Consider the following 15,691-nt stretch of genomic DNA (forward strand, 5'->3'; position numbering starts at 1 on the left):
AACAGATAAATGCTATTACACACCTTTATCTGCTTTTCATATTTTTAATACTTTTGGGATGATTTAGGGATTTGGGTATGCGTTTTATAATAATATGTTTTTATTATATTTGAGGAGTAATAATAAACAGATAAATGCTTTTATATAAGCATACCTTTATCTGGTTTTCATGTTTCATGGGATGATTTAGGAAATTGGGGATCTGTTTTGTATTTTTTTTTTCTAAATTATAAGAATACAACAATATTTAATACAAAAAAATAATAAAAAAAAACAGATAAATGCTATAATTTAAACATACCTATATCTGTTTTTGCGAATTAACTTTTATTTATTTATTTTATACTTTTGGGAGGATTTAGGAAGTTGGGGATGTATTTTATATTCATATTTTTTATTATGTTTGATGAATGTTAAAAAAACAGGTAAAGGCTTTTATTTAACATACATTTATCTGTTTTTCACTTTTTTTTACTTTTGGGATGATTTAGGGAGTTGGGAAGCGTTTAATATTAGTATTTTTTGTAAAAAAAAAAAAAATGCTATTACTTAAATATACTTTTATCTGTTTTTCATATATTTTTTAGGGAGTTGGGAAGAGTTTAATATTAGTATTTTTTAATTAAAAAAAATGCTATTACTTAAATATACTTTTATCTGTTTTTCATATATTTTTTTAGGGAGTTGGGAAGAGTTTAATATTAGTATTTTTTAATTAAAAAAATGCTATTACTTAAATATACTTTTATCTGTTTTTCATATATTTTTTAGGGAGTTGGGAAGCGTTTAATATTAGTATTTTTTAATTAAAAAAATGCTATTACTTAAATATACTTTTATCTGTTTTTCATATATTTTTTAGGGAGTTGGGAAGCGTTTAATATTAGTATTTTTTGTAAAAAAAAAAAAATGCTATTACTTAAATATACTTTTATCTGTTTTTCATATATTTTTTTAGGGAGTTGGGAAGAGTTTAATATTAGTATTTTTTAATTAAAAAAAATGCTATTACTTAAATATACTTTTATCTGTTTTTCATATATTTTTTAGGGAGTTGGGAAGCGTTTAATATTAGTATTTTTTAATAAAAAAAATGCTATTACTTAAATATACTTTTATCTGTTTTTCATATATTTTTTAGGGAGTTGGGAAGCGTTTAATATTAGTATTTTTTAATAAAAAAATGCTATTACTTAAATATACTTTTATCTGTTTTTTATAAATATTTTTTTTTACTTTTGGGATGATTTAGTTAGTTTGACATTTTTGCAGATATGTTAGACATGTATCAGCTTTGTTTTTTTATTATTCTGTTCTCTGTCTGTCTCTCAGTCCTACAGTGTCTGTGCGTCTGGCCCGGAGCGAGTCTCTGAAGGCTCAGGGGGAGGGGCGTCGCCGTGGGGCAGGAACGAGCTCAGAGACAGTCCCCAGGTCTCGTAGCGATGTGGACATGGATGACTGTGATGAGAGGGAGGGGCCAGGACTAAGGCCATTACATCACAGTGCCTCATCATCAGCCTCCAGCAGCTCCGCCAGGTGTGATAAACACACACATGCACACAGACACTCACATAGAGAAGATCCCCCTCTCACTGTGCACCCTGCAGCTACCCTAACATTACCAAAGCACCCATACTGTGCACACAGGCTGCTGCCACACCTCATACCTACTGTTTACTTCATATGTACAGATTTAGTCTCAGGTAGGCTGAATTAAATATATATCTAAGGATTTTTTTTATTTATCTATTTGTTTATTTTTCCCTCCCAGGTCACTGGAGAATCCTACGCCACCTTACACCCCTCGCTCGAGACGCAGGTCTGATAATAAAATTAACTCACACTCATATCTATCTTTTATTTTATTTTGCATTAAACTCAAAAACTACATTTATTTAAGCATGAATCTATGCCTATTTAATCACTAGTCTTTTTCTTTCGCTTTTTTCGCCTAAATTTCTCTTTGTTTTCTCTCCAGGAGTGTTGACACACCACTAGCTCTGTTGCCAGATGCTCCTGCTTTAGAGGAGGATGTGGTTGATTTCCAAAACTGGCAGGACACAGTAGACCCACACACACTTACATCACTCAGTTCTCGAGAGATTGACCGACAGGCTGTCATCTACGGTAAAATAAAACACGCACAGTTGATTAAGAAATTCAGAAACTCAAATTTACACTTATTAAAGCAGTTTCCAGTAATTACTAAAGGCCAATGTATATTTAATATTAATATTATAAATTGGGGTTAAAACTAAAAACTGCACACAGCACCTGTACTAGTACTGCTGGTGTGTACTGTTTTTCTACACCATTTCATAAGGTATTCTTTAATCTGAATCTGAGCTTAATGAGCCATGATGTTTATGATTTTCATTGTGAATGCCTGTCTACACATCTCTAGTTATACATGTTTTTAACAGTGTTGACTGATGCAAACTTGGTAGATTTTTGAAAACATGTTCAGTTTGAAGATTTTACCTGTTCATGGTCTATCAGTAAGCATTTTTTTTTCATACATCGTTTTAGTGTGAAACGTTTATCCCTCTGTGGTTGATAAATGCAGTCACTGATGCATTAATACAGCACATTTAAGAAACATTACTTTTGCCTCTTGCAGTGTGGATGTGTATGTCTGTCATCAGCCTCCCAAACATCAAATTTTGGCATGTTCATTGGGCCCAGAGTGTTAAATATAATTTTAACACTTAAAATGATCCACATATATTTTAGAATTCAGATGTATACTGCTTTTTAGATGTAGGCCTAATTGTTCGACATAAACATTGCTTCAAATTTATTGCACATTTTGAGAAATGCTGGTGCAAAATTCACATGTTTTAATCTGCAAAATAGTAATATATATTTCCTATTTTTTACATAGATAATCTTTACTGGTTAAATATCTGAAATCATGATTTGTTTCAACTCTGAGACAGTTCAGAAATAGCAGGGGTGATATTAATTCCTGAATCCTCTTTTCACTTTCAGAGTTATTCACAACAGAAGCGTCTCATCTACGGACACTCAGAGTTTTAGATCAGGTGTTCTTCCAGAAGATGAGGAATGTTCTAACGGCAGAGGAGCTCTCTTGCATCTTTCCTAACCTCTCCCAGGTCTACGAACTCCATGGTCAGTTTTTATTTCAATGTTAGCTTATAGTTCTGAGACTTATTGTAGTTAAAACAGTTCAACAGATGCTTTATGAATGCATATTATAACAATCAATCACTGGTTATTTTAATTCGCGCAAACACACCTGCTCATTTATTCTTTCTTCCAAAATCAAGGAATGTAGACATTAATTTATCCTGATTTTGTTGGAGTAACACTATTTGCTGTCCAGGGACGATCTAATGCACTGCCACAATGATTAGAAGATTGCTGGTTTGAATCCTGATCATGCAGTTCGCCATCAGCTGCCGAAGCCCTGAGAGAGCACAATTTGCCTTTCTCTCTCTGGTTGGGTAGATGGCGCTCTCTCCTCACATCACTCCAAAGGGTGATATCAATCAGCACAAGGCATCTGTGAGCTAATGTATCAGAACCGAGTCACTGCGCTTTCCTCTGAGCGCGCTGCTACTCGGAAATGCTGTATCAGCAGCAGTTTAAAAAGAGGAGGCGGCTGACTTCACATGTATCTGAGGAGGCATGTGCTGGTCTTCACCCTCCTTGTGTCACAGCTCAGTACTGGCAGCCTTTATAACTCTCTAGCCCATGCCTCGCATTGAAAACACTTGTTTCTAATGAAACGCTTGTTTGCCTGCTCCATCTGTCTATTCTATTGGCTGTACTTTTTCAATAGGGTCAAGGTGGCTCATGTTCTGTTGTTTTCTGATGATTTATTTTCATTACAGCGAATCTGTTGGAGTCTATGAAGAAGCAGAGGGAATCTCCTATAGTCCAGAGTATTGGTGATGTCATGCTAGCAAGGGTGAGAGCTCTCTTTCCACCCTTCAGTTCTTTTCTTACATTTAGTGCATGTAGCATTTTTTTAAATAATAATTTTCTCTGTGTGCTCTGTGTGTGTGTGTGTGTCTGTGTGCATGGTGTTAGTTTGAGGATGCAGCAGGAGAGGAGTTCCAGGAGCAGGTGTCTCACCTGTGCAGCCAACAGAGTCAGGCACTGGAGCTCATTAAGAGCAAACAGCGTAAAGACCCCCGCTTCGCTCATCTCATTCAGGTCATTATGTGAATATTTACTACTCTACTTCATCAATCCGTGAACCAACTTTGATTTTAATGTTTTGAAAACAGCATAAGTAACATATAAAGAAAACCAGGATAAAACATAGAAATTAGAGAAATACAACTTTTAAATTATAATTACGCAAGTCATCAATTAATTTGAACACAGTAAAATTAAGAGTTAAAGAGTAATCAAAATACAAAAAAAAAAAAAAAAGGTAATACATGATAATAAAATAAAGCTGAAAATATTTTGGACAGAAATAATTACAGTTACAATGTTGAATAATGACTGAACTGAGAAAATATCTAGGCATTTGTGAGAAAAGCATTCTGCAGTTTATGTGTAGATTTATTTAACTGTCTTTTTATTGACTGTATTTGTTTGTGTGGTGTTAGGAGTGTGAAGCGAGTCCCCTCTGCCGGCGGCTCCAGCTGAAGGACCTGCTCGTTTCTGAAATGCAGAGACTCACCAAATACCCTCTACTGCTGGACAACATCATTAAATACACTGAAGGTAAACAGAATCAAACATGCATACATACTGTTACACACTGAATAATGAATACACACAATAATACACACGATTACTAACATTTACACCATTGTTCATGCTCTTATTATCATTATTATTAGTAGTAGTAGTAGTCGTCATCGTCGTAGTAGTATCAGTAATAAGAATATTAATCTTCCTGATACATATATGACTTTAAGGAAGAAAAATGGGTGGTTTTCATTTTCATCGATTCCATGTGCTCATTATAATAATTAGGTCTATTACTGTAGAGGTAAACGTTTCATGCTTCAAAAATTATTTTCTACAAAATAACAGGAGTGTAAAAGTTATTGTTAGTATATTATAATTATTATAATATACTGTGTAATATCGTAATTATCATTATTATTAGCAATGTTAGTTGTGTTATTTTTGTCTTTGTTATTTATTTTGTCTTTTTTTTTAGTTCTTATATTTTACATAATTTACATTTGTCACTTTTTGTTCATTCAGACAATTACGATATAATGTGTTACATTATGTTATATATTACATAAATTAAAAATAAAAATAACTGAGAAGTGACATTGTGAAACCCAGTCCTGCATAGTATTATCACACAAGACAGCTGATAAACCTTCAGAGACGCACTCTCACATCCACACCTCCTCTCACACTCAAAATAGCCTGTTCTGCTAACCATCATCAGACACGGTGGGTAATCAGACACACACAGACACACACACACACACAGTGGGTGCACTGCTCCACTGCACTTCTTCTCTGCTGCTAAAGTGTATTACAGTAAACACTAACACACACACACACTCACTTAGTCCCAGAGTAACTGTAGTGTGTGTCCCTGTTCAGCCGTCTCCCCAGACCTGCAGCAGCTGCAGAGGGCACAGGCCTGTTGCCGTGGGATACTGCAGACTGTCAATGAGGTGGTGAGGGAGACGGAGCACCGGCAGCGGCTCAGCCAATACCAGCGCAGACTAGACTCGTCGCCTCTGGAGAGACAGGCCAATCCCGTCGCAGCGCAGTTTAAGGTACCACTTCATCTTCTAGCTGCCATCTGTCTGACACATGGTGTCTAAAAGGACCAACATAAAATATTCATTATCCAGTCTAGTCTCTCTCTCTTACACACACACACTCTCACACAGTTGCTGTACTGATATGGCTGTATTACAGTAGTTAAAAACATTGTGTGTTTTTGGAACAATGTATTAAGTAGTTGTTTTAAGATTAAATGTTAAATATTTTAATGTTAAAACAACATGCAGATAAACACAAATACAGTAAAATGAGGAAGAATATACCCCAGCCAGCACTGAATTTTGTTTACAGTCAAACAAAGACCTTGTTTATATGTTTGCCCATTTTTCTCTTTTTGATATAATGTGAATCTAGCTGATGGTGGACATGTATAACTTGAAATTCTCCAACATTACTTGGAATAAAATTATCTTGCATTGGCTGCCATTGGATTTATAGAAGTGTTTTTTCCCCTCCTTTCTCTTGTATAGCTACAATTTTTGATATACAAAGGTTTTGTGTGACCATGACACCATTTTAGTGTGATGCTACATTAAACCTGTTTTCTTACATTAATGATCACACAGCAACCCATTTCAGTCTCTTTTTTTTTCTTTTAAATCATGTCTGTTATTACACTTTATTTACTTGCATATTCAAAAATTAAGCACGGATTTAAATATACATACATTAACTAATTCATTAACTAAAAACCACTCAACTACTATGATGGTACATCCCACCTTGTTCATTTACTGTCCCCACAGTTCTGCTGTTATCCACATACCAGCCAATCAATGAAGTGTTAAGCCCTTTTTATACCAGTTAAGCTATTAATTTCAGTGAACTCACACACTGTCATTCCTCTCTCTCTGTTTTTGTGTGTATAGAATCTGGACCTGACCACTAAACGAATGATCCATGAAGGCCCCCTTACGTGGAAAGTCAGTAAAGACAAAGCTATTGGTGAGACCTCAGCATCAGACTTCAGCATACATCACTGTAATCAATGTTGTCAGCAGAACATAAACTAAAATCTTTAGAAATGTAAAGCCTAGGCCAATACACACATTAAAAGTATGTATTTTAATTGAACACCCCTATGAGTGAGTGCATATCAGTGTAATGTGTATTCTGAGGTTCATGTGTGATGTATGTATATTTACTCTCTAATGGAGTTGTGTTTATGTATTTCAGAGATCCAGGCTCTGCTGCTCTCAGACCTGTTGGTGCTCCTCCAGAGGGGTCCTGATGACCGGTTGATCCTGCGCTGCCCGTCTCGCTCACTGGGAGGCGGAAACACAGACTTTAAATCCCTTTTCTGCCCTGTGGTGCGCCTAGACTCCGCCCTCGTCAGATCTGTGGCTACAGGTATGTTTGAGTTGTTGATTCTTTGAGTCGTTCAGATCTCATTTTTACATTGCTAGGTACCAGAACAGTTTAATCTTTTTACTTATTTATAATTATAATATTATAAATTATTTATAATTTATACTTATTTTGTTGAATTATGTTTTAATGTTATAAAAGAGGCTGTTTATTAATGTTCAAATACAGAACAGACCTGGCAACATGTACGTTTTTTGTAACAGGCACGCATTTTGACCTCCAAGTACGCTTAATTGATTCCATGTTCTAAAGTACGCATATAGCTTGATTTTAGCATTTCGACATGTTGTGACAAGTTTTCCTGTTGTGTGTTCAAGTCCACTCGCGCTGTCCGGTTAGCTCGGACACTAATCCAGCAAGCTACTTTCATCCACACTTCATTTTCCTCCAAAAACTCAATCCCGTCACTGTGCTAATGCTCGCTCTCATACACAGCTGATGGCACAGTGGAATATGAAACTACATTAGCATTTATTTTTAAATTAGCAGCAGCGTTAGCCATGGTTAGCAGCTATTAGCGCTAGTAAATGCTGCCCAACAGAGCTACGCTAAGGAACTCTAAGTGTTCTGGTAAGCCAGGGCACTATCAGATTACATTCTGATATACTCCCCTCTGAACAGCGGAAGTGCTAGTGCTGCGGTTAGCGGCTAATGCTAATGCTAATGCTGCTCCAGCCTTGGTGCTGGAGAAACTTCACTGAATCTCCTCTATAACGCTGTACTTTAGCAAAGTGGCTTTACTGCTCCTTACAACCTCACTGGTAGAATTCATACATAAGGCAAACCGGATTATAATGTGTGATAAAAGGATTCTAATAAGCCTTATAGTGCGAACAATATGGCAAATACAAATGCCTTAAATATATAGTTTCCATAGAATTATAGTAACCAATTATTACCCTTGAAGAAGTGCTGCTTAGTACAATATAAAACTTTTTTACTTATGCAGTTCTTTCAAGTTTTGTTGGTGTGACAGGATTTATATATAACTGATAAATTATTAGATGTCTCATAGCAGCTGCTGTACATGTTTAGTTCATTGTTGTCTACTTGTTCCTTTCAGACAACAAGGCCCTGTATGTGATCAGTACCTCTGAGAGTCAGATATATGAACTGGTGGCTGGAACTTTCTCTGAGAAAAACAAGTACGTATATTTCTATTGAGTTTTTACTGCTGTACCAACTGGTTTATACTACTGAATGATTTTTTTACCAACATAAACTTATGTACTGATGTTTCCACAGCTGGAAAGACCTTTTAGAAAAGACAATCGTGTTGGCATCTGCAGGCACTGGGGCCACCAAACAGGGATCACCAGCTCCGTAAGTCTTTTAAACGAGGATATTTTATAGTGGTAATAATATAATATTTACAGTCATTGAATTGATTTAGTGCTGCACTTTAGTGCTGTAGACTATGTGTTGAAGTATAAATCAGCCTTCACAGAGCATCACATTGTTGGTGTCTGTCCAAAACTGTTGCACACTTGAGTTGCCCGAGGCTGAGTTTTTAATAGCAGGTTTCTTGCTGGAATAATGGCTGAGTCCCAAACCACAAGCTTACGTACTTTGATCTTTAATATAATGAGTACAGTTCTAATAGAGGTGCACCATTTTAACACACTTTTTTTTTTTTAGTGTGGTAGTGCGCAGTTTGGGACCCAACTCAATTTCAGGTTCATCAACTCCTGCTCTCATTATCTCTTTTATCTAACTACATTTTTTTTTTCCATTTAGGTCTGCTGTTCTAAGGTTCCATGGCAACCATGTCAATCAACTAGGTGAGTAATATACTCAAAAACACAGAATTTCATACAGCAATTTATTTATATTAACCTGCATTGAGTACATTCTCACCAGAGACTCAATAAATCCCCTTAAACGTACAGATTGTTGCTTTAATTGCATAAAATATAGAGTCTGCTTCAAGTTTTGTATTTATAATGTGATTAATTAATTTGTTGCATATTGACTCATTTCTCTTCATTCATTTTTCTGTAGATGGCTCACTTACAAAAGAGTCTGGTTCTTTGGAGAGAGATTCACAGAGTGATGATGATGATGAAAGTGTCCTCACACCCACTACTCCAACTGACAAATCAGGAGCCTTCCTGCACGGTGAGGGGCATGATTACCTCCAGGACCGAGCTGAAATCGCTGAGTCTGCTCTTCGAGATGGTAAGAGATTAGATAACATTTTGTGTGTTTAGGATAATTTATATTGTTTTAAACTTGGCATGAGATTTTGTGTTTAAATTTGTACCATTTTTTCTCCCAGTCGACACACTCAGACAGCTGATCTTCAGAGATCTTGAAGATGGGTGGAGCCATGATTCTGATGACACACCCACAAACGAGACAGCCAATGAAAGGAGTCCGTTCACGGATCCACCCGGACCAGAGCCCATGCCTGAGCCCACCTTCACTAAAAACACCAGCCAGCTTGGGGAAGATGAAATAGATGCTGCTAAACTGGAGGTGGTTCAACCTACTGTTCAGGTTGTGAGGAAAGGTGAGCACTCAGAATACAATTTTTTATGGAGACTTATATTCATAGTTAACACTTAATTGATCTCTGGTGTGAAAATGTGGAGCAGCACATACAAAACAAAATAATGAAAAATACAAAGAAAAATAATGATTATATCTATGATTTGATGAGTGTAGGAGCTCGGAGGTGCAAGGAGTGCGGCACAGGACTGTGGGGTGGTGTTGGGTGGTGCGGGTTGTTTTGAAACTATAGTTTTAAAATCAGTCCTCCACTGCCAAAATTTTTCTACTGCTGTTTCACAATTTTATCGTCATGAAATTGCAGTTTTAAAACTTAAAAAATAAAAAACAACAGAAAACCAGAAATTCACAACCCAACAAAAAGCAATTTGCATATAACAAAAAGCACGTACATCAGCACCAACCAAGCACGTCAACTTACACAGGTGCTTCATGACTCTAATCACTGTAAGGATTCTTCAGAACGCCACAATGCACCACACATTATTTTTATATTAAAACCATGGTGACACCGCAGAAAACCAGACAGTCTTTAGGTGTAAACAAACAAATGCTAGAGTTAAGTTTTCTCAGCTAACATTACTATTCTAGCCCTGTACAACTCGGACGTTTCAGCTGGAAAACAGACAGTTGGAGAAGAGAAGGTAAACTGTAGGGCTGCAACTAATGATTATTTCGGTAGTCGACTAATCTGATGATTATTTTTTCGATTAGTCGATTAGTCAACGATTATTTCTGCCATGTCCTCAATCTCTAAAAACAATAGAAATAGATGAACATGAGAATTAAAAGCCATTTAAATGTCTCGAAATTGTTTAAACGTAAAAAGTACTGCTATTTAGTGAGGTAATATGTAATTTGATGAGTTTGGACACTTTTGGAGACACAGACTAAGTTGAGTTGAGTGTAAACTGTGTGAGTGAGCCATTTACCCATCTCCCATTGCACTTCTATTTCCAGCACTTTGTGTAATGTGGTACTGTTACAAATTAATGATTAATCGGCATATTTAAATAATCAACATTGTCGATTATATTTATTAATCATTGCAGCCCTAGAAAACTGATACTGAACATAAGTGATCGACTCCAACTGCCATTCTCTGTAGATGGAAATTAAGTTATTCTAATAGTAGAATTAATATAAATAACATTTCTACTGAAAGTTGTGGATTTCATCACTGTGTTCATTAAAACATCTCCAAAGCTCTTCTAATGGAGTCCCTTCATTTCAGCAGCTGATATGATGAGATGGTAAATCAGGTGAGCTGCTGATGGAATTGAACACATCCACTGGGAATGTCCAGGAGAAGTCTGGAAGCTTTGTTCTTGAAACTAGCTCACAAGATCTCATCTACTTTCTTGTTTCTTTTTACTCTATTTATAAAAATAATGTATTTATGAATAATGTGCTTTAATAAAAGTATTTCTTAAAATGATTAACCTTCTGGTTTAAACAGCATGTGTGAAACCTAACCAAAAGTAATGTCGTCAGAGAACTGAATAATTATAATACACTATAATATTCTTTCATTTATTTTTATTAACTTTCTTTCTTTCTCTCTCCCTCACTGTCCTCCCCCTGTCCCTCCCTCTGCATGTGCTCAGGGCTTTCTGTAATTAAGCTATGATTTTAATACACGTTTCCCTGTCTTTCCCTTTGCTTTTCTGCCACACAAACACACACACACACACCCTCCCACACATGCTCTTATACTCACCTTGTCACTCATATGTACCCTCCTGCATTACCCTGTCTGCTCACTGTTGTGTGAACAACCACTGATAACACACTTACACTTACACACACATATATGCTTACACTTACATGCACACCTGCACGCGCACACACACACACACTCTGTCTTTCATGCACAGCTGTGGGTGCGGGCTCTTCTTCTATTCCTGATGACATCACTGATGTCAACTCCAACCAACCTTCTGAGTCAAAAGGTGGGATCAATATACTGGATTATACATCTTTATACTTCTTCCTATACTATCCTATATACTGGATATTATACCCAGCAGAGCTTATGGAGGTAAAAAGGTGTGAATGAGTGAAACAATGCTCCTGAAAAAGCTTTTAATTCAGTACAAAATATGACATTAATTCTAAAATTAATTAATAATAAAAAAAAAATAGCTAAAAATATATATATATATGTATATACATATACATATACATATTCACACAGTTCAGTTGGCTTGAAAATAACATGCATGCTAAAAAAATGACAATGTAAAAGGCTTAATAGGTGTGTTCAGCATAAATTTGCAAAATTCTGCTGGGTATCTTTACAGTATATACAACCCCAAATCAGAAAAAAAATGGTTTGGACAGAAAAAGCACAAAAGAGTTTTTCACATTTACTTTGACTTTTACTTGACTGCAGACAGTATGAACCCAAGATATTCTTTTTTTTTTCTTTCAGTTTTATCTGCTCAACCTTCATTTTATTAATTTATATTCATCCATTTACCATTTTCTACCAACATTGGGGCATCGAGAATGCCAAACAATGTGTTGCAGGTGTTATTTTTTCCAGTTTTACATACAAACACCTCTTAAATGAGCTCTAAATCCCCTTATTTTTGCTGACTCCACCCTCAGCTTAAATTTGAAAAAAGTTGTAAAAAAAAAAAGGGAGGGGTAGTTTGGGAGGGGCACTTGGTGATGTATGGGTTTAGAGGCAGGGCAGGAGGGAGAGGTGATTGGCTGGGCTGCAGCAGCATTAATGTGCCTCTGATAGCGGTGAGATCCAGATGGTTGGACATCAGCAGGGGGTTGGTATTATTGATAGACTGATCTGCATATTGCATATCCTCGCCTATAGCGCAGTTGAACCTGAGAGGGCGCTGCAGAGGCAGAAATTACCACAAGAAAAGGTTAGGATTTTTTTTTTTTAAGCAGGACCGGTATGTTTCATTACTTCAAACAAACACATTTTAGCTATTAATAGAAAAAAAATATGGTTTAGGGTTTAGTGGCTCATTAATGCTCTATAAGGTCGTTATCACATTTCTCGTTTCATAATTCTCTACAAATTCTCTACTTTAGAAAGGTCAGGACTGCAGGCAAGTCAGTCCAAATGTGGTCTGCATTAAGGCTGCATTACAGAAGTGTACTGACATGCTACAAGTAAATTTCTCAGATGTAGGATCGATAAAATTAGATCCTAATCCTAACCATTCCATAACAGACCCTGGCTTTTGGACTTGTTGCTGATAACGGTCTGGATGGTCCTTTTCATGTTTGGTCCAGAGCACATGGCATTAGATGTTTTCTTAAAAAATATATATAATAAAATGAAAAAAAATAAATAAATCTTGTCCATCCCGGATGCCGCTAAGACCAGAGAATTCGTAAAAACATAAGGCTTCTGTTTTTCACAGTACAGTTTTAATTGGTATTTTTAAATTCTCCATATAAAACTCCATATTAAAGTACTTAATTAAAGGTATCAGCTAGTGTTGAATGGTGGTTCTTGATGCAGTGTCATCTGAAGAATCAGAGATCCTGAAATTCCTCACGATTCCTTGATTGGTTTAATGATATTATGCAGGACAGGATAGAGGGAGAAATATGCAAATCCCTTCCCATCTTTCTTTGAGGAACATTGTTTTTAAAAAAACCTAATAATTGTCAAATGCATTTATTTTATGCAAACTGGAGATCCTCTGCTCATGATTGTGCATGTACGACTTTTGTACTAAATCATGAATACCCTCCCCTGCTAGAAATCCTCATAATTAATCATTTATTTTACCTTTGTTACCAGCTCTAGATTTCCTCCATCTGAGCATTTTTGGAATGTTCTGCTTAAAATGCAGGAGTTTATGTACAGTTGATTAAAATATATTTATATATATTTATATATATTTTTATTGAATATATTCATAAAATATATTGGGCTTATACTGTCTACAATTTAATAAAAGTTAATGTAAATGTTAGAAACATTGTCACAGCTTTTCTGATTTGGGGATGTAGGACTATACTCTTTCTATCACTCTTTCTATTTTTTAATTCATTCTCCATTTTCTCAGTTAATGTAACCTAGTTTCCTTGTTAGTTTTTGGTTCATTTTAGTTTGAACAGAAGCGTAGTTATTTGCAGTTACTTAGGGTTAGTTTTAGTTACTTATAGTTTTCAATTTTATCAGTTTTGGTCCTCTCGTTAGTTTTAGTGTGTTATTAAAACAGTAATTTTAATAAATAATATGTAGTTTTTATAGTTTATATAATTACTTTTAGTTTGTTTTAGTTCAGTACTTAGATATCTTTGGTATTTTGTTAGCTTTTTTATTAGTTTTAGTTTGTTGGATAGTTTGTTGCCTGCAGTTTAGTTTAGTTTTCTTGCTTTTAGTATTAGTTGGTTAGATGTTTAATCACAGTGCTTAGAAATAATTGACAATGCATGTATTAACATACAGCTGATACTACATTTATAGTCAATAGGTGAGGCTTAGAAAAGACAGATCTAGATCTGAACCTTAGTCTCTGAATACCTTTATTGATGATAAAACAATGATCAGTACATTATCATTACATGTGTATTCTGATTATATGTTATATATTTATCGGGCTTCTGGTTTTCATGCATCAGGTTTTACCTTGGTGTGACTGTTTGTTTCTGTTTGTAGGGAACATGTTTTACCTTGTGATGCCCAAAGATCAGACGGGTGCTCTTACGGAAGAGAGCAGCACGGACGAGGTTAAAGATCTGAGCCCTTCAGAGGCTGCCAGTCAACCACAGGAAGTGACCTTGACATCCTCAGAGGAAGAACAAGAGGATGAAGATGAGAAGACCCCCTGCCGATCACCAAATGATGAATCCCATACAGAGACACTAAGTCACGAGACTGGTCTTAGCCAATCACGACCCTGCAGGCAGCGACATGTGATAAAGAACGTGGATGAGATTTTTCAAACCATCGAGGAGATGATGAAAAAGCTGCACCAGCTTAGGGTAAAATAAATCATGGTTAATATAGTCAGCTTCAGTGATTAATTACACATATTAATATTTTCAGTGCATATTTAATACTTATACAGATGAAAATGTAGATACATTTTGGCCTCATACTTACCTGACATACCTGATTTCATTCTGTCTGTTTCTGTTTGGCAGGAGATTGAAGCAGACTACTATAGACTGCTGAGGACAGCCAGAAAATCCCCCGTCAGTGAAGGTTTAGATGATCTCATCCACAGGAACCCCTCTGTTATCAGGACACCGTCTATGGACCGAGGGGCAGGTGATGGTGAGTAAATCAGTGGTCAAACGGCATTATTGCAGATTTAAAATCAGGGGTCCATCTAGGGATTCACTGAATTGAAAATTGTAGTCAATACCAAACAAAGTAAAACATTTTGCCGAAAGGCTAAATACTGAGAGTTTTTTTATTCATTTTGCCACGGAATTTTCACTATTGCATGCATTTTTTAAAAAAAGAGGCAAGCTAAAAAGTACAATTTAACATGAAATAACACATTCTCACCGGCCAAAATTCGGGCATCGGGTCAATCAGGCTCACGTTCAGGCTCGGGTTCAGGCAGACAGTCTAAACTCTAGTAGGCAGAACTATATTATTAATTTTCCATTCTTTTAAATAGCAGTATACTTTGACTATTATTTCCCTGCCCGGCATTTATTTATTTATATTGCCACTGAATTTTCACTATTGCATGCATTTTTAAAGAAGAGGCAAACAAAGAAGTACAATTTAACATAAAATAACACATTCAACATGTGTCTGCCAAGCAGAAATACTAAAAAAAAATGCAGTGCGGTGTTTCTGCTACATATGCCAAAATTATTGCCACCAATACTTCAGAATTGAATCAGTTCTTGTCTTGAATTTGCAACAACAAAACTCTGCAGGAGGCTTTTCCTTATAAAAGAGGGAAGAGAGAAGTAGAGTAGACTAACCTGCTAGGTTGCCACTGTGGTTAAAAACACTGCAGTATAACCCAAAATAAAATAAATTGTTCGGATTAAATTATCTGCTTCTTTTTGATTATTTAGCCCAAAGCAGAAAGATACCGATATCACAGAAAATGAATAA

At 35.8% G+C, this 15,691-nt stretch overlaps 1 protein-coding gene across 10 annotated transcripts in view; it reads left to right on the top strand.

The window, feature by feature from the left end:
- arhgef11 (Rho guanine nucleotide exchange factor (GEF) 11) overlaps positions 1-15,691 on the top strand; it is a 43,295-nt gene that overhangs the window by 23,244 nt on the left and 4,360 nt on the right. For 8 of the 10 annotated variants that reach the window (XM_049482925.1, XM_022685802.2, XM_022685799.2 and 5 more), the window contains 18 exons: positions 1,333-1,536; positions 1,772-1,819; positions 1,979-2,127; positions 2,992-3,132; positions 3,858-3,934; positions 4,057-4,182; positions 4,587-4,704; positions 5,554-5,732; positions 6,612-6,687; positions 6,919-7,092; positions 8,174-8,255; positions 8,356-8,433; positions 8,848-8,891; positions 9,112-9,288; positions 9,389-9,622; positions 11,499-11,573; positions 14,267-14,592; positions 14,755-14,887. In XM_049482925.1, coding sequence (XP_049338882.1) covers positions 1,333-1,536; positions 1,772-1,819; positions 1,979-2,127; positions 2,992-3,132; positions 3,858-3,934; positions 4,057-4,182; positions 4,587-4,704; positions 5,554-5,732; positions 6,612-6,687; positions 6,919-7,092; positions 8,174-8,255; positions 8,356-8,433; positions 8,848-8,891; positions 9,112-9,288; positions 9,389-9,622; positions 11,499-11,573; positions 14,267-14,592; positions 14,755-14,887 — 2,441 coding nt within the window. Of the gene's footprint in view, positions 1-1,332; positions 1,537-1,771; positions 1,820-1,978; positions 2,128-2,991; positions 3,133-3,857; positions 3,935-4,056; positions 4,183-4,586; positions 4,705-5,553; positions 5,733-6,611; positions 6,688-6,918; positions 7,093-8,173; positions 8,256-8,355; positions 8,434-8,847; positions 8,892-9,111; positions 9,289-9,388; positions 9,623-11,228; positions 11,574-14,266; positions 14,593-14,754; positions 14,888-15,691 lie in introns of those variants that run through there. The other 2 variants (XR_007440470.1, XM_022685803.2) reach the window with 2 other exon arrangements.

The sequence above is a fragment of the Astyanax mexicanus genome, chromosome 8, assembly GCF_023375975.1.
Source record: "Astyanax mexicanus isolate ESR-SI-001 chromosome 8, AstMex3_surface, whole genome shotgun sequence".
NCBI classification, from domain to species: domain Eukaryota; kingdom Metazoa; phylum Chordata; class Actinopteri; order Characiformes; family Acestrorhamphidae; genus Astyanax; species Astyanax mexicanus.